The 17,085-nt window shown below is 56.5% G+C and overlaps 5 protein-coding genes across 5 annotated transcripts; all 5 read left to right on the top strand.

Moving 5' to 3' along the window:
- Positions 1-510: 510 nt before the first annotated feature.
- On the top strand, positions 511-2,975 carry F5144DRAFT_624101 (amidase signature domain-containing protein; the record flags this gene model as incomplete). Its single annotated transcript, XM_066792180.1, has 9 exons — positions 511-582; positions 654-1,057; positions 1,106-1,530; positions 1,593-1,692; positions 1,744-2,080; positions 2,157-2,278; positions 2,352-2,525; positions 2,588-2,664; positions 2,737-2,975. The coding sequence occupies 9 exons, from the start codon at positions 511-513 to the stop codon at positions 2,973-2,975; spliced, it is 1,950 nt and encodes a 649-aa protein (XP_066638931.1).
- A 245-nt stretch (positions 2,976-3,220) lies between these two features.
- On the top strand, positions 3,221-5,641 carry F5144DRAFT_596398 (uncharacterized protein; the record flags this gene model as incomplete). Its single annotated transcript, XM_066790791.1, has 3 exons — positions 3,221-3,225; positions 3,812-4,257; positions 4,317-5,641. The coding sequence occupies 3 exons, from the start codon at positions 3,221-3,223 to the stop codon at positions 5,639-5,641; spliced, it is 1,776 nt and encodes a 591-aa protein (XP_066638930.1).
- Positions 5,642-6,370: 729 nt separating this feature from the next.
- Positions 6,371-8,766, top strand: F5144DRAFT_586253 (major facilitator superfamily domain-containing protein). Its single transcript, XM_066789747.1, has one exon. The coding sequence runs from the start codon at positions 6,871-6,873 to the stop codon at positions 8,281-8,283; it is 1,413 nt and encodes a 470-aa protein (XP_066638929.1). The 5' UTR covers positions 6,371-6,870; the 3' UTR covers positions 8,284-8,766.
- A 1,152-nt stretch (positions 8,767-9,918) lies between these two features.
- F5144DRAFT_615986 (uncharacterized protein) lies at positions 9,919-13,112 on the top strand (the record flags this gene model as incomplete). Its single annotated transcript, XM_066791820.1, has 2 exons — positions 9,919-12,852; positions 13,068-13,112. The coding sequence occupies 2 exons, from the start codon at positions 9,919-9,921 to the stop codon at positions 13,110-13,112; spliced, it is 2,979 nt and encodes a 992-aa protein (XP_066638928.1).
- A 24-nt stretch (positions 13,113-13,136) lies between these two features.
- F5144DRAFT_541461 (Alpha/Beta hydrolase protein) lies at positions 13,137-16,467 on the top strand (the record flags this gene model as incomplete). The annotated part of the gene is made up of 3 exons (XM_066787170.1): positions 13,137-15,010; positions 15,640-15,978; positions 16,153-16,467. The coding sequence occupies exons 1-3, from the start codon at positions 13,445-13,447 to the stop codon at positions 16,465-16,467; spliced, it is 2,220 nt and encodes a 739-aa protein (XP_066638927.1). The 5' UTR covers positions 13,137-13,444.
- Positions 16,468-17,085: the final 618 nt, after the last annotated feature.

Raw genomic sequence — 17,085 nt, 5'->3', positions numbered from 1 at the left:
GGTGCCGTTGATAGCTGGCGGTGGTCCATCTGGTATATGTGTCATATCAAGCTCGTAAAGCGGGACATCAGATATAGCAATATAATCCATTGGTCCGCGTCAAGATTGTTTCCCCACGAGCCGTAAATTCCATTCTCGATCTTGCCCGATGACACTGGAGCTACAAGGTTTTGAGCAGCGCAGAGCACACAGCAACGCCGGCGGTGGAGCTAATGCGCCCGGTCGCTGGAAGTGCCCGGTGGTCAGGTGAGGACAGGAGAGCCTTCCCGTAAAATATCGGACGAGGAAGGAAGAACTCGGCCCGGCAGAGTCATCTAGGGTAGCCGCTCAAAATGGTCCAGGACTGGTAGCTCGCTCACCCACCAAAACCACCGAACTGTGAATGCAGAGCTCACAGTTACTACCCATCGTCCCCAGGGGCCTGACCATCGAACTAGGTATCCTTCTTTTCTGGCAGCCATTTGCACCAAGGACGGCAGCAACTGCCATCGTATCCAGTCCCGAGCCACAATGAGTATAACCAAAATAAACGTCGTTGTCGACCTTGGCGGCATTTCCTACCACGTCGGAACTCGCGTTGAGGTGAGCTATCTAAGCATCACATCCCCCCCTTCCCCCACAATTGCTCTATTTCCTGACGATGCGGGTTGCAGTGGGCCCTTCCCGTCGGGTACAACACCGGTTCCAACATTATTCCAGCCGTCGCCTTCAGCGCACGAGGCCTAGTCTGGACGGTAGATGGCCTACGCTCCGTCCTCGCGGCGTTTGACAGAGCTGACGATGTGTTCCAACCCGCCTTCGCCAAGGGAGCCCTTCTGATCGTTCGGTCGGACGGATTCGACACCTCAACCCCAACGGTGGACGAGTCATTCAACCAATTCATACGAGAGAAATCCAGCGCGCTGCTATTTGTCGCGGCCCAAGTAAACGACCTCCCGGATGGCCCATACTTTGTCCGGGGCCATGGCCTTCACCGTGCCTGGAGACTATATCCCGACGACAATCTCGCTTTCACACTTGCTCTTTCTCCATCTTTCGAGGACAATGAAGACCCCAAGTAGGTATTACCTCGTTATCTTTGAGCTGCGAACTGATGCGGTAGCAGATGGGAGCCCCTAAAAGCAGCGGCTTACTCAGGGCTCTGTCCCGTGGTGGCAGTTCCCTCAAGACTCTATTATCCCCCGAGCAAAGAGAAACCCCTCAATGGCCTCAGAATCACTGTCAAAGACAACTATCATCTCGCCGGCGTTCACACAACGATGGGAAGCAGGTCCTATACCAAACTGTATGGCCCACAGACCCAGACCTCCGAATTTGTCAAACATCTAGTGCATCAGGGAGCCGTTATCCTTGGAAAGACAAAGCTGGGGGGATATGCTGGCTCCGAGGTGCCCCCTGAAAAGTGCATCGATTACTTTCCGCCCTGGAATCCCCGCGGAGATGGATATCAAGGGCCCTCGGGAAGCTCAAGTGGCGCCGGTGCTTCGGTCGCGAGCTACCCCTGGGTGGATGTCGCTTTGGGCACCGACAGTACGTTTCGCGCTCTCCTCTTCACAACGTATTTCCTTGTCTGGGTTGTTGACAATAGGCAGCTACTGGAAGCATCAGAATGCCCGCAGCATCTTACGGACTGTGGGGTCTTCCAACCACCCAGTCACGGTTTCCCCGAGAGGGGATCATGCCGAGCGTCCCGTGAGTTTCTGACTTCCAACCCCTCACCTCTGCTGTTGCTTAACATGATAGGGCCTTTGATACCATCGGACTTCTCGCCCGGAGTCCTCACACCCTCCGAAAGATTATCCAATTCGACCCAGCCTCAACTAGTGACCGACGACTGGGAGACAAGGGCCCGAGTGCAACCGTCTTCAACAAGACATGCAAGCGGCCAGCAAACATTATTGTACCCACCGAATGGTTTCCTATGAAGAACAAGGCCCAGCAGAAGATGGTGTCCCAGTTCCTGGGGACGGTTGAGCAAACGCTGGGGTGTAACGTGTTGCGTCTGTCGTTCGAGGATCTCTGGTCCGAGACCGGTCCCGGGCACCTGACATCCAAAACGCTACAAATGTATCTGAGCAGGGTCAGTTACCCTTTATCTCAACCCCTCCCGCGGCGATGGGCTCCTCGCGATCCCCAGATGCACAACGGCTGACAAGACAAAGTCTACCTACGGGCCCAACTACTACGACGGGTACCATACGTACAACAAGTTTCGAGACGACTTCCAGGAGAAGTTCGGATACCCCCCATATGCGAGCCCATTCATGACCCGCCGATGGTAAGTGCACGTCAATTCCTTTTCTGGGCTTTCCCAACGCCCCAAAATGATAGCCAAACTGACAAGCATGGAGGGGTCTGGCAACCAATATCATCCAAGAACATAGGGACCAATGCCTCGACGACCTCGGGGTCTACTACGACTGGGTCCTAGACAATATCCTGAAACCAGACACAGAATACAACTTTGTTCTCCTCCCCCTCGGGCGACCGGGAGCCAATTATCGCGACATCGTTCCCGAATCAGGGTTTGTACTCCTTTCATATCCTCTGCAGGTGAGCGTTGAAATTGATATTGATGCGGGCACAGAAGCGAATTCTTTGCATCTTTAGACGACCCAGGCGACTTCTGCACAGTTTTCAGCCTTCCCCAACTTGTAATCCCCAGTAAATTACCTTACCTACCTCAGGCCCGCATGCTCTCAGTTTATGGGTATCAGCATTGACCAAGCTACGCAGTCGGCCAGAATCCGTACCACTCGCGAGTCTCGGGCAGGACGGAATACGCCCCTATCGTGGCCTCTTTGGCCGGCCCTCAGGGAAGCGATGAAGCTCTCCTTGAGTTGGCGGTCGAGGCTCTGAGTGCGGCCCACTGGCCACTCGAAGTGCTAACCGGCAGAACGGCATTTGAGCCTGCCGAGGATAATGACCGACACGTTGCTCCGAGTCGGGATCAAGAGGTCGTCGGGGCCCTCTAGTCGCTGTTTTCCCAGACACGAGCGCGTCACTGATGGGCAGTTGAGGCTATATGCCTTGAATCAAGACCAGCAGCAATCAGGTATCAGGCATCACCAGCTCATAGCCGGGACTCAACGAAATGATTAGAAGCTAGAGAAAATGCACTTCTACTGATTCCTTTATTTCATGATTGGTTTCTGATTGTGGGTACCCAACCATTTTGCCTGCCTGCCTTCAAGCGGCTGCAGCCTTCCAAATATCCACCATGGTGTTGTGCTGCGCCGCCAGACAAGTTACGTCCTGTACCTACAGTCTGCGACACTGTTGCCTGGCTCACACCCAAGGCCGCGAGATATCGAGCCCAAGGTGCCCCCTGTCCCCAGTCTTGGCGATCCATATTTCTGTAAGCCGAATTCAGACCGCACACTTTCGTTTCCCTCCCTATGATCCGCTCCGTCTTGATGCCCTTTCCAGGCAACGAGAACAGCCTTGGGGGCCTGGACTAGGTTAGGCGAGCTGGCGGCCGCGGGGAAGGCGGCCCGTTTTTTCTTCACGCACAATGAATGAAAGGTAATGTGCCGATTCATGGTCTCGTCTTCAGTATGCCAGTTTCACTTTTGAGTCCGAGGCTAGAAGGTTTCACCTTTATGTATGCCTTCAGTGCCTGCCTACACGTAGATAATGGGATCACTAGTAGTGAGTGGGAATGTTCGATTGTGGACCTATGCCACCTTTGATGATAAATAAATACAGGCATAGGAGGCATCATAACTGTTTCGACACCAGACCATCAACAACCAACTTCAGCGGACCAACCTGAACAACATTGAACCTAACGTACAAAGATGAGCGCCAGAACTCCCAGAACCCCCACCAGTGCCGGAACCCCCGGAAACAGCGGGAACACTGTAAATGCCGGCAACGCCAGAAACGCCGGAAACACTGGCAATGCCGCCGGCGGCAATGCAGGAACCGCCAGAACCACGGCAGCCCAGCTGCCTCTGTTTAGCGCCGAAATCGAGGTTTACATCAAGGTCAAGCCCAACGTCGAAGCTGACGTAAAAGAAAAGAAAAGCACGAACCCTTCGACCCTGCCACCCTATTGGCGGGATTGGGATTTTGACCTCCATAACGACGGCGATGGTAGGGCAGTATCCGCACAGCAGCTTCGGGCTATCAACATCGTCAAAGCAACCATCGACGGCGTTTTAGGCAGAGAAAACGGATGGAAATGCGGCATAGACAGGTCGTTGAGGGATGACTGGCTCCAATTCGGCCCGGGAAGTGAGCCAAGAAAGTGGTGTACGTATACATATAATCCTTACTACTTTTTTTGTTTCAAGATGCTAATAACAATTCAGGGGGAATCGAGATCATCACGCCGCTCATGTCGGTATCGAAGCAGTGGCAGCCCGAGATCAACGCGGTTTGGGAAGAACTTGGCAAGAAGTTCGACTTTTGGACCGACAGCCAGTGCGGCCTCCATATCCACATATCCCCCGGGCCAACCAAGGAAAACTGTTATACCCTGGATCAAATTGTCAAAATAGCGAAAGGGACCTACTTCTGGGAGATGCCGCTAGCCCACCTCGTCCCCCAGGGCCGTCAGCATAATCAATACGCCCAGCCGAACAATACTGTTTTTTTGTCCGGTGAATATATGGGCGTCCCCGGTGGTGGCTGGGCCAAAGTCTTTTCGAAAATCGATAGCGCTGCTAGTACTCGGGATAACCTCCTGGACGAGCTGAAAGGCGGAAAAACAGGCTCGAGGAGGTACACAGCAAATCTCTCGACCAACTTCGCCCCGGTCTCTGACAAAGGAACAATCGAGCTGCGCCGCCTAGCCGGGGTTGCCTCCGCTCTCAGTACCATCCGCGGTATTCTTCTGGCCGTCACGCTCCATATCAGCGCTCTCCGCTACGACTTCGACAGGGCCAGCAGCCGGAAGGACCACCCCGACGACGAAGAACTGATCAAGGAGCTCGCCGGCGTCATCAAACGCCTCCCCGAAACCTGCCACGGCACTCGCTTCGTCCACTGGCTCCGCTGGTGCCACCAAGTCAACGCCCCGGGCAACGCCTTCCACCCCGCGCAGATCAACACCCGCGAAGAAGCGTACCGCAAGGGCCTACCCTCACCCGTCCAACCCACCTACCGCCCCCGCAGCGAGCCCTGCCCCCCCGAAGCTTGCGTCCTCCCTATCTTTGCCCTGTCTCCCCAGGCCCGAGCCGCCGCCGAGCTGGCCGCCGAAGAAACAAGGACCAAGGCAAGCGCCAGAGGAGGGGGCGCCAGCAAGCGGGGCGGTGGCGCCGCGAGTGGGAGGGGAGGCGCCGCGGGCCAGGGCTCGCCAAACCCATCCCGGGCCCCGCCGCCGGTGCAGACCGGACGAGGTGGTGGTGCGGCAGCGACCGGAAGGGGAGGGGCAGCAACCAGGGGCAGAGGGGGCGCCGCAGCGGGGGGGCGGGGAGGCGCGTCCCAGGGCTCGTCGACCGCGACAACGCGCTCGCCGGCGGCCAATGCCTCTGCTTCTACGGGTGGTACGCGCACGACGCGTCTGCCGGAACGCCCCGCGGCGGCGTCTACTTCGAGGACTGCGGCTAGCTCGAGCAATGCCACTAACACTAATGCCAACGCTTCCGCGTCGGGTACCGGCCAGCGCCGCCGCCTGCAGGGGGAGGGTGCCTAGTTTGGTAGGCAGTCTGTCGGTGGGTTCGCGTCACAGGGAGTGTGAGGCTGAGCGTGCTAGTCGTGTCCCGTGGCGCGCTTGGGAAAATTCATGTTGTCCAGGATGTTGATGGTGTAAGTTCTCAGTTAGGGCTGCTGAAGGGTTTGTGCTGGTTCACGGCACGAAAAGGCGTCGACTCGGGAACTGGGGGGTGGGCAACGGGCCTGGGGACTGGACCAAAGGGAGCAGGGCTGTGTTTTCTGTGGGTTGTTTTTCTGTTGCATCTTATGGCCGGTGTATTTGAGCGGGGGCGCTGGCGTCCTCGGGCGTTTAGGAGCAAGTCGGTAATTGAATTATTTCCAGTGTTTGCAGGAGTGGTTCTATTTTCCGGAAACGGTGACCGCGGTTATCTGACCAGAGGGGCATGTGTAGGCGCATTGATACCGCAACGGTAGGGTCCCCTGCAACGAAGCTTGCATGATGGGCTATCTCTCTCATGTGACATTTACATCACAACGTGCCCATGGGGCTGTTACCGCGTAAGACACGTTGGGCAAGGATGAAAGAGTGTGGTTTGGTCACTGGTGCTGGAGAACAACGAGTGTTGATGGGTGACGTGATCAGTTCGCTTGCGGCAAAGCCAGGCCCGGCAATTTTCGTGGCACGCATGCCGGATGGGAAATGGGGCCCCTGGCGAGAAATAGGGGGCATGGAGTCGGTTGAGTGCATGTACAGACATGTGCCAAGTGCAAAGCTCTATGGAGGTCTTCAAGAGGCACAGTGCCTCGGATCCGAAAGCAGCTCCGAAGCGCAGGCAGCCTCTTTACCACTCGGTTCTTTTTTCATCTGGATTGACGGGCCAATTGGCGTTTTTAGCCGTTGCTGCTTGTTGTGAATTGTTTCGGAATTAAGGGGCCTTGTTCATAAGTCCGGACCTTTGTGTCGAAACGGCGACTTCTTGCCAGCAGGGAATATCGAAACCCCCCACGTTTGTATAGCGACGGAGGATTACCAACCACGGTTCGTCGAGGAGGCAATCATCATGGGAATCTGACCGCGGAACTCCGAACTTCGCTGCCTTTCTTACTTCCCACACCATCCACACCATCTCACTTCAACTATCATCGCGGCCTCTAAATACACGCGTGAATTCTTTTTAACAGAAGTCCAGACCCCCGCAGGCATTGGCCGACTAAAATTCCCCGTCACGGTACTTGGGTACCTACCTAGGTGCCCAAATCGCGTCAGCCATGGCGAAAGTCGAACCAGCACCATGGGCCGACCGCGACCCGACAGCGCCATCCACCTGGTCCGACACATCAGCGACAGCAAATAACCATTCCGAACCCGAGGGCTACGCGACCGACAAACCCAACCCCTCAGCGGCGGCGCCCATAACTACCCCAGCCGACAACCACCCCCCCTCCGACCCTCCACCCCCCGATACCCTCGCCCCTCCCGACGGCGGCGCACTCGCCTGGATGCAAGTGGTAGCCGCCTTCTCCGTCTTCTTCAACACCTGGGGGATGCTCAACACGTTCGGCGTATTCCAGACCTACTACGAATCTGGTGCGCTCTTCCAGGGCGCCAGCTCCTCGACCATCTCGTGGATCGGCTGTATCCAGGCCTTTGCGGTGCTCGCGACGGGGCTGCTCAGCGGGCCCATCTACGACCGCGGCTACCTGCGCCACCTGCTCGCGGCGGGGTCGTTTCTGGTGGTGTTTGGGTTCTTTATGCTGAGTATTTGTAAGACCTACTGGCAGGTGCTGCTGGCGCAGGGGTTTTCGGTGGGGATTGGGGCGGGGTTGTTGTTCGTGCCCACGGTCGCGGTGCTGCCGACGTACTTTAAAGCGAGGCTGGGGCTTGCCGTGGGACTGGCTGCCGCTGGGTCGTCCGTGGGCGGGATTATTTACCCCATCATGTTCTACAACCTGCTGGATAAGGTGGGCTTCGGGTGGTCGACGCGCATCATGGCTTTTACGGCGCTGGCAACCTTGGCGGTACCGTTGGTGGTTCTGAAGATGCGCGTGCGGCCGGCCAAGGCGCGTGATATATTCGACTGGTCCGCCTTTACCGACTGGCCGTACGTCGCCTTCACGCTGGGTGGGATGGTGGGGTTTATAGGGCTGTACGTCATGCTGGTGTACATGTCGTACTTTTCCGCCGCGTCTGGCATCGCGGACCCAGCCATGGCTTTCTACTTGGTCCCGATCCTGAACGCCGCCTCGACATTTGGGCGAACGCTGCCCAACTACCTGTCGGACAAGATCGGCCCGCTGAACCTGTTCGGGCCCGCCGCCGCGGTGTGCGCCGCCCTCACCTTGGCCATGATAGCTGTTACGAACCTCGCTGGCGTGACGGTGATTGCGCTTCTCTACGGCTTCTTCAGCGGCGTGTTTGTGGCGTTGCCGCCGGTTTGCTTTGTGCAGCTAACCAAGGACAAGTCTAAAATTGGGACGAGGATCGGGATGGGCATGGCGACTTGTGGGCTGGGCGTTCTCGCAAGTGGCCCTGGGGGCGGCGCCATCATCGGGACGCATCCAGCGAACCTCCACTGGGACCGCTTGTGGATTTTTGGCGGCTGTTTAATGATCGCCTCTGGCATCATACTGTCTGCGGTGAGGTTTTGGCTCACCAAGGGGAAGTTGTTGGTTAAGGTATAGGGATTGTCGAGGGAAAGATCTTAGAGAGTTAATGTCTGTGCAAAAGTTAAACTGTAATATCGTCTATCTTGTACTTCTACTTTTGGATTCTCTAGAAGGGTCGGCAAGGCCCTAGATTCCCAGCTCGAGGGACCGATGAAGCCCACTGTCGTGGGTCGATGTGTGCCACAGCGGCTTGTTCATTCGATGACGTGCTGAGACGGTGATGCACAGTACGAGTCCGGCCGTTTAGGGCTGTCTGGCATGCGCAATCTCCGACAAGGCTCTGGCTTTGTCGGCGTTAAGCTAAATAACGTCCCGTATCAAAACCGAGCGTGTGTATTGAGACATCGGGGAAACTATTATTCCTGAGCTCAGGTACATATCATCAAAATACTCCCCATGACAGGGATTGGGAGTATCATGATCATTTATTGGAGTGTGGGTATTATACAATGCTTGGTAAACAACAGATACGGCCTCTTTGGGAAGCAAGGCTCAAGCAAGCGATTTATGATCTATCAATCTGAAGATGCGAAAGCCCAATGAACTCTTCCCTTACCTCTTTTGCCTTTTAAAGTTCAACCCTCATAGAGCCGTCATCAGAAAGCTAGAACGTATGTTTGGGGCCAATCTACTCCTAAGAATGCTTCCCATATTATTGCTTGCAGGCAAGGCCTGACTCCTGAACAAATTTGAACTTGTCCCAGCATCTACTCGAGTACTATGCTTTCAGGCCTCTCCTTTTTACCGGCCGAAGCTTCAGGATTATGTTCATACCTCTTACACCGAATCACCCACATTTGAGAGGGTCCACGGAGACCATCAGAACTCGGCTTGCTAGTGGCTATCATTACTATACCCCGGAAGCTTTTCCTGACTGGTTTTGAGACTTTATCCCAGTATCTTCAAAGTTGATTAAGCCAAGGGGAGGCGTCAAACTAAAAGCCAAACATCCCTGGTCGATGGCACTGTCTGAGTGTAGGATTTGATCGGCCATGCTTGGTGGATTCTACAGCCCCGACCACGGTGCCCTTGTGCCTTCTTCCAGGCCTTCGTCGATCTGTGGAGGCTGCAGGACGGAAGGATGCTGAGTGGAGCATGTTGCTGACGAGGATCACTAGATAACTAGGTAGGCAAGGTAGGTAGGTAGGTATTCAAATGGGAATAAGGTAGGAGAAGTATGTAGGTGTAATGGAGGTCTTTTGAATGAGACAAAACACTCGTTCAGTTCACATTATAGACTTTCATTTCTTCTTCTTTTCAAGTTCGACTTCTACCTTTTCATTTTATCATCATTCTGTCCGTGACCCTTTCACTCGAGATGTCGTCGTCATACCACCTTCGAGCGCCAGTTGTGGAGTAAGTATTAACCATTCGAAGCTTAGCAATTCTTGGCTGTTATGCGGGGCAATTAGGCTATTTCACAAGTCTCTTTTCGAACGCTCGCTCTCATTCACGGCTGTTGTTTACCAGGTTAGGACGAGCAACAGAGAACAGGGTGCCCCGCCCCAAGGCACAGAATTTCTCCATCAATGGGAAGTTGAGTCGAGATCATCTGGCCTTGGTTCATTCCAGGATATAAGTTTAATAGTCTGTACTATGGTAAATAGAGAGTCGTGCTTGTTGTGCTTGCATCCATCCCAACTACCTGCCATGCGTAACCAACTCCTCACCGGATTGGCCATTGCAAGCCTTCCATTGACCTGTCTTTCACTGCTCGAGGAAAGATTCGTGTCATTCGACAACCAAGACGTTGCAAGCTCACAGCTGGGCATCACCAACGCCCCGGTCCTTGTTTCCCAGGATGACTTTGTTGGAGTGCACATTGCCGCGAATAGCCTAGCTCAGGATCTCCGTGATATCACCGGTGTCCTGAGGACGGTCAGGAATGTGACCTTATCTGACATCACCGCAGAAGCGGCCATCGGCACCGTCATCGTTGCTGGCTCTGCCGAGTCATCGTTGATCCGCGACCTCGCAGTCAACGGACACATCGAGATTTCCGAAATTGAAGGCAAATGGGAGACGTTCATGACCACCGTGATCAAGCTCCCACCTCCTAGCAATGGTGAGGCTTTGGTCATTGCCGGGAGCGACAAAAGGGGCACCATATTTGGCATCCACACCCTTGCCGAACAATCCGGCCAGTCCCCTTACCACTGGTTTGCCGACGTACCAGCGCAGAAGCACGCCCAGATATTGGCTCTCAACAAGACAACCATCCATGGGGAGCCCACCGTCAAGTACCGCGGCTTGTTCATCAACGACGAGGAGCCTGCCCTCAACACATGGTGGGCCCGGCGCCACAACGCGACGCGCTACCCCCTCGACACCGAGTTCTACGCTCACGTTTTTGATCTTCTCCTGCGTCTAAAAGCCAATTACCTCTGGCCCGCGATGTGGAAGTCCTTTACGCCGCCGCCGGGAAATATCTTCTTCACGGACGACCCCGGCAACCAGCAATTGGCGGACGATTACGGCATTGTCATCTCGACATCTCACCACGAGCCCCTGCAGAGGGCCACGAATGAGTGGAACGAGACGGAGCTCGGGCCATGGGACTGGTCGATAAACAAGGACAACATTACAAGCTTCATGGACGAGGGCGTAGCGAGGGCAGGGCACAACGAGTCGTACTTCACCATTGGGCTGAGGGGGCTCGGCGATGAGGCAGCCAACACGGAGAACGCGATCGAAATGCTGCAAGATGTCTTCGAAACCCAAAGAGGGATCATCAAAAAGTATCATGGGTCTGAAACGGCAGTCAACCAGGTCTGGGCGCTGTACAAGGAGGTCGTCTCGTACTACGACGCCGGCCTCAAACCATCCGAGGACATCACTTTGCTGTTCCCGGACGACAACCAGGGGAACGTCTACCGACTGCCCACCGGAAACGAGACTGAGCGGGAGGGCGGTTCAGGGATCTACTTTCACTTTGAGTACGTCGGGCTACCGCGGTCGTATAAGTGGCACAACACCAACAACTTGGCCAAAGTTTACAAGGAGCTTTCCCACGCCCATCTCCGCGGCGCAAACCAGATATGGATCATGAATGTGGGGGATATCAAGCCCATGGAACTACCCCTGAACCTGGCCATGGACCTTGCCTGGAACGCTTCCAGCATCAGTTTTGAGTCTCTGCCCTCGTACCTTGCTCAGTTTGCCGCTCGCGAGTTTGGATCTGCGCATGCCGAGGATATTGCCGAGGTTCTGATGGAACATTCCCGCCTCATTGGTATGCGCAGATATGAGCACATCACGCCGGCCACCTACTCGACACTTAATTACCACGAAGCGGAAAAGATCCTCGCCCGATGGCAGTCACTTGCCACTGAGGTACGGGGTCTGGCATCACAACTTGACCCGAACCTGCACCCAGCATTCTTTCAGTTGGTCGGCCACCCGGTTTTATCGGGGGCTACCTACCACGCCGTCACGATAAACACAGCATTCAACTACCGGCACGCACTTGAGCGCCGGAACTCGGCCAACCTCCTTGCATCACAAGTCCTGGAGGATTTCGAGACAGCTTACGACCTGGTCGAGGAATGGGACGGCATGCTAGACGGAAAGTGGGCGGATATGATGTCCCAAGCCGTGTACGATGCCGTCGAAGAGCCCAAGATGTGGGCTAACCCGTCGCGCGACATTGTCGCCAACCTTTCCTACGTCCAACTGCGCCAAAACATGCAGTTCTCACTAGGGAACCTTGGCCTGTACGCTGAGGGGTCGTCCAACCCCGTCCAACAAGGACGATGGGCCGAGTCGGTCGACGCATCCATGCCAACGACTGACTTTGCTCCGCTGCTCCCGCAGATGGACCCCTATGGCCCCAGTGTGCGGCATGTGGACGTATTTATGCGCGGTGACTATCGCGTGCCGCTGAGCTGGGCCCTCGACCCGCTCCCAGTTCCCTGGCTCTCCATCACGCCTACAAATGGCGCCTTAAACAAGGACCACCCCGACGCGCGGCTGAACATCACCGTTGACTGGCCGTCCGTACCGAAGGATTTCAACGACACCCTTCTCGTAGGGATCCGATCAACGCCAGCCCGGTACCCCTATTTCGACCAAATCCACATCCCGGTACTCAACTTCCAAGCCCCTCCATCCTTCACAGGCTTTCCAGAATCAGCCGGCTACATCTCCATCGAAGCACCGCACTTCTTACCCCCACCCAACAACGCCACCACTACCGCCGACAACACCCACAACAACACCACCACCCCCATCGCCCTCATCCCCATCCCCCACCTCGGCACACGCAGCACGTCCGGCGCCCTCGCGCTCCGCCCCTTCCTCGCCGCGCGCGCCAACCCCACCGCCGCCCAATCCGCTTCCGCCACCTACCCTATCTACCTCTTCACCCCCTCCGCCAACCTCACCGCCACCATCTACATCAACGCCGGCCTGGACACCGACCCCAACCTCAAAATGGCCTTCTCCCTCACCCTCGACGACCAGCCCGCCCACTTCACCCGCGTGCTGGGGGAGTACGTCGAGAATCCGCACGCGGGCGCCATCCCGCCGGAGTGGATGGAGGGGGTGGCCGATCAGGTGTGGGTGAAGAGGGTGGGGTTGGGGAGGGTGGGTAGGGGCGAGCATAGGGTGGTGTGGAGGGTGAATTCGCCCGAGGTGTATTTGGAGAAGATTGTGCTGGATACGGGGGGGAGGGTGGAGGGGAGTTATTTGGGGCCACCGGAGACGAGGTGGGTTGGTGGGGAGGGAGGAGTGTTGTGATTATGGGATTAGGGGGTGTAGCGAGGTAGTGATGATGGATGTAAGAGTATGCACAACCGTAGATCCCGACATGGTTGCCGAGCGTGGTCTCGAACCAGGGGACGTGATTCCAGGACCCCAATATCCCTGCGGCCTGATATTGCAGAACTTTGTTTTGCACCCTGGTGCAACCACACCCAATGGCATCCATGCCCGCATTTTACAACGTCACAACCCATGATGACACTGCCGGTCCGGCTCTTGACTGCTACTACGTTAAGCAGTAGGTGAGATGTAACGCTCTCCCGAATTCCGGACCCCCCTCATCTCTGGACCCGAGGGACGGGTCGTGTGACGTGCGCCCTGCAATAAACGTCTCCTTAAGACTCGCGGTGATCGCCATATCTCGTTTTTGGGCCGAATAGTAGCACCCGCAGATCACTGCCGTAACACCAACAACATGAGACCTGCTCGCCTGCTTGGCTGTCTCGCCTGTTTCACCGTCGGTCTGGCGGGTGGCACGCCCAGTGATTTCGCAGATGGGCTCACGGTTAAGACCATAACCGGGGTCTACACCGGCCTGATCGACCCCGAGTTCCCCGCCGTACGGCAGTTCCGCAGCATCCCCTTCGCTGAGCCCCCAGTTGGAAAGCGTCGATGGCTACCGCCGGAGCCTGTCAGGCCATCCCTCCGGCATTCATACGCGCACCGCTTCCCGCCACCTTGCCCACAATATCTCTACAAGAATGTGACACTATGGAACTCCAACATGACCGACTTTTCCATCCGCATCCAGGGGCAAAACCGCCTCGAAGGCACCATGGCACAGACATCCTCCGAGGACTGCCTGTACGTCGCGATATGGGCCCCCCTCAACGCAACCTTGGACTCCAACCTGCCCGTCGCGCTCTTCATACCAGGCGGCTCCTTCAAAAACGGCGGCGTCGACGTGCCCTACCAGCAGCCTGCACCCTGGGTACAACGAACAAAGCGGCACATCTTCGTCTCGGCCGGCTACCGCGTCAACATAGCCGGCTTCCCTTGGGCGGCCGGCCTCTCAGAGCAAAACGTCGGCATCCTCGACGTGCGCGCGGCCCTCGAATGGGTCTACGCCAACATCGCCTCCTTCGGCGGCGACCCCTCCCGCATCACCCTCTGGGGCCACTCCGCCGGCGGCGTCGTCGTGGACCTCGCCGCGCACGCCTTCGCCTCCAACCCCCTCGCCGCGGGCCTCTTCCTCCAATCCGGCACCGCCATGGTCAACATCAGCCACCCGGACCCCGCCCACCGCAACTTCACCTCCGTCGCACGCACCGTCGGCTGCGACTTCCCCACCGACCCCGTCGCCGAGCTCGCCTGCATGCGCCAGGTGCCCATGACGCTCCTGCAAAACACCATCGGCGCCTACCCCGACAACGGCACGGCCTTCGCACCCGTCTTCAAGCCCCTGCCCGACGACCGCGTCGTCTTCTTCAACTACACGCGCCTCGCCGAGCGGCCCGGCGCCCCGCACACCCCGCGCATCCCCGTGCTGGTTAGCACGACGGCTAATGAGCAGGCGAGTTTGACGGAATATCCGTTGAAGAATGTGACGGCCGGGCCGTGGCAGGTGAAGGTGGATCGGGAGACGGTCAATGTGTTTGTGTGTCTGGCGAGTAATACCACGCAGGAGCGCGCCATGGTGTCCGGGTCGGGGTCGGGGCCGGGGCGGTTGGTAACGTATCGGTATGAGTACGCGGGGAATTTTAGTAGCGTCGGCCCGCTGCCGTGGATGGGCGCGTTTCATGGCAGTGATGTGCCCATGTTGATGGGGACGTTTGAGACGGTGGGGGAGGGCAAGAAGCGGGTGACGGGGTTTGAGAGACGGGTGGCGGAGAGGATGCAGGATTATTTGTTGGCGTTTATGGAAGATCCAAAGGAGGGGTTGAGGAGGGAGGGGTGGTTACCGTGGGGGGAGGTGGAGGGGAGTGAGGTGGGTGGGCGGAATATGATGCGGTTTGGGAGTGGTGGCGTGGTGGCTAGGAATGTGAGTGCGGGTGAGATTGATGATGCGTGTGTGTTGGGTCGGCCGTATAACTCGAGTCCCTGAGTCGGGATTGGCGGAGCGCCTAGGCGCCTACCTAGGTACCTAGTATCAGACTATGCAAACGTCGTGAAATCGAAGCACCATGATGATAGGAGAGTGTGTGCCCTGTTTACCCCCCCTCGCCCCCCTTCATTGTGGTCGTTTTGGCGGTGGTCTGAATAAACTTACTGCGCGTAGACATTAAGGTTGTTCGTGTAGGAACAAAAATCAATCAGTTGTTCGAGTGTTGTAATTGTAAATTCTGTGTTTCTAAGTCTCACAATATTTTGTTATAAACCCCAGATCTACCGACGAAAGATAACACATAGATGCAACCACACTGAAGTTGTTTTTTTTTCGCTCATCCCTACCGATCCAGGAACAAACTCCATAGGTAGCCATCGAGAACTCCGCTACGGCTATTCTTTGACATGCCTGCCTCCAAGCCAGGACCGCAATATGTCTACCACAGGATTGATCCCACGAAAACGACACCTGGCGAGGAACCGTCGTACGTTTTGCAAGGTGCTCTGGCGCAAGGGATATCACAGCCCCTTCGGTCCGACTTTCAGGACCCATGTCGGGATGAGCTGGAGGCCAAGAATGCCGCGGTTCTCGTCGGGGTCGGGCCCATAACACCCTTGCAGTATCCTACCGTAAGGCCAGAACTCTTGCTGGGCCCTTACGAGACGCTAGAAGAAGCTCGGAAGGAAGTTGTGGAGTACGCCATCACCCAAGGCTACATGCTCGTGTCGACTGGGCATTGCAGGGACAGGACGGCCCGGGGCAAGGATGAGGAAGGCCGGCCACGGGTCACACGGATCAACATGTCGTGCCACAGGGGTGGGGTCTACATGTACAAGAGCGGAATCACAGGAAAACGTCCGAGCATGACACGAAAGACCGGATGCCCTGTCACGTTCAATATCGTAATGCGAAAGAGCGACGGCAACAAGTGGTTTATCGGCCCGCGTATGGAGATGCACAACCACAACCTCGAAATAGGGAACCTGGACTCCATCATGAGCTACCGACGCTGGCGCCGCATGCAAGAGGGCAAACCACCGACCGAGACGCCCAAAAAGCAGACTAAGAAGCTGCAGTCAAGGGCACCACCAGCTGCCGACCTGACAGGGCTCCTGCACATGGCCGCGTTCAACGGGAATACCGATATGATGGGGACCTTACTTAACATGGGAAAAGTAGACGTCGATGCGTATGATTCGACGGGGCGGACACCGCTGCATTTCGCCCTCGAGGGATCCAAGATGGATGCGTGTAAATTGCTAGTGGAACGCGGAGCTAACATCTCCCGTATAGACTCGGAAGGGCTCACCCCGCTGAATGTGGCGGTAGGAAAGGGGCTGGAGGAGGCCATAGCACTTTTGACTGAGAAGGGGGCGGATCCGAATCTATGATGCTAGTAGGTCAGAAAAGCCATTCAAGGGTCACGAGGGTCTGGCTCTGTACATGTAACAGAATAGTCGGTCACATTCACATCTTTCGTCACATACATTCCCTCCCCCCTGAACTTCGCGCTCTTTGGGCTCTCAACTGAATGCAACGTTGTCAATAATAGGCTCCTACTTGCTCAACAAGCAGCCTCCAATGTCTCCCACTCCTGGTCCCCAATCCCACCTTTACCCGTGCATCTCCCCGAGAAACCGCAGCTATAAAACCGCGAAGCCATCGCCCCCTGTCCAGCAAGGCCCAATATGATATGATCTCCACTCCCCATCTCACATCTCACATCTCACAAACCAAACCACCCCCTCAACGCCAGACACCCTCCCCCACCCAACAAAACCCCACCCCATCCCCATCCACCTCCGCACATGTGCCCCTACCCATAAGTACTATACCCCGACCAACCCCCCGTCCGCCCCCTATACGGATCCACCCCCGTCCTCTGATTCGTCGTCCGTCCATCCAAGTTCGACCAGCCCAACCGATCCGCCGCAAACTCCCCCAGCGCCGTCCCAAAATCCCTCAGATCCTCCCTCGGCACGCTATCCAGCGCGTCGCCCAGCGTCCGG

The sequence above is a fragment of the Chaetomium tenue genome (genome assembly GCF_020726465.1).
Source record: "Chaetomium tenue strain MPI-SDFR-AT-0079 chromosome Unknown F5144scaffold_7, whole genome shotgun sequence".
Taxonomy (NCBI): domain Eukaryota; kingdom Fungi; phylum Ascomycota; class Sordariomycetes; order Sordariales; family Chaetomiaceae; genus Chaetomium; species Chaetomium tenue.
Note: the sequence above shows the minus strand (reverse complement) of the source record. Positions and strands in the feature narration are given on the sequence as shown.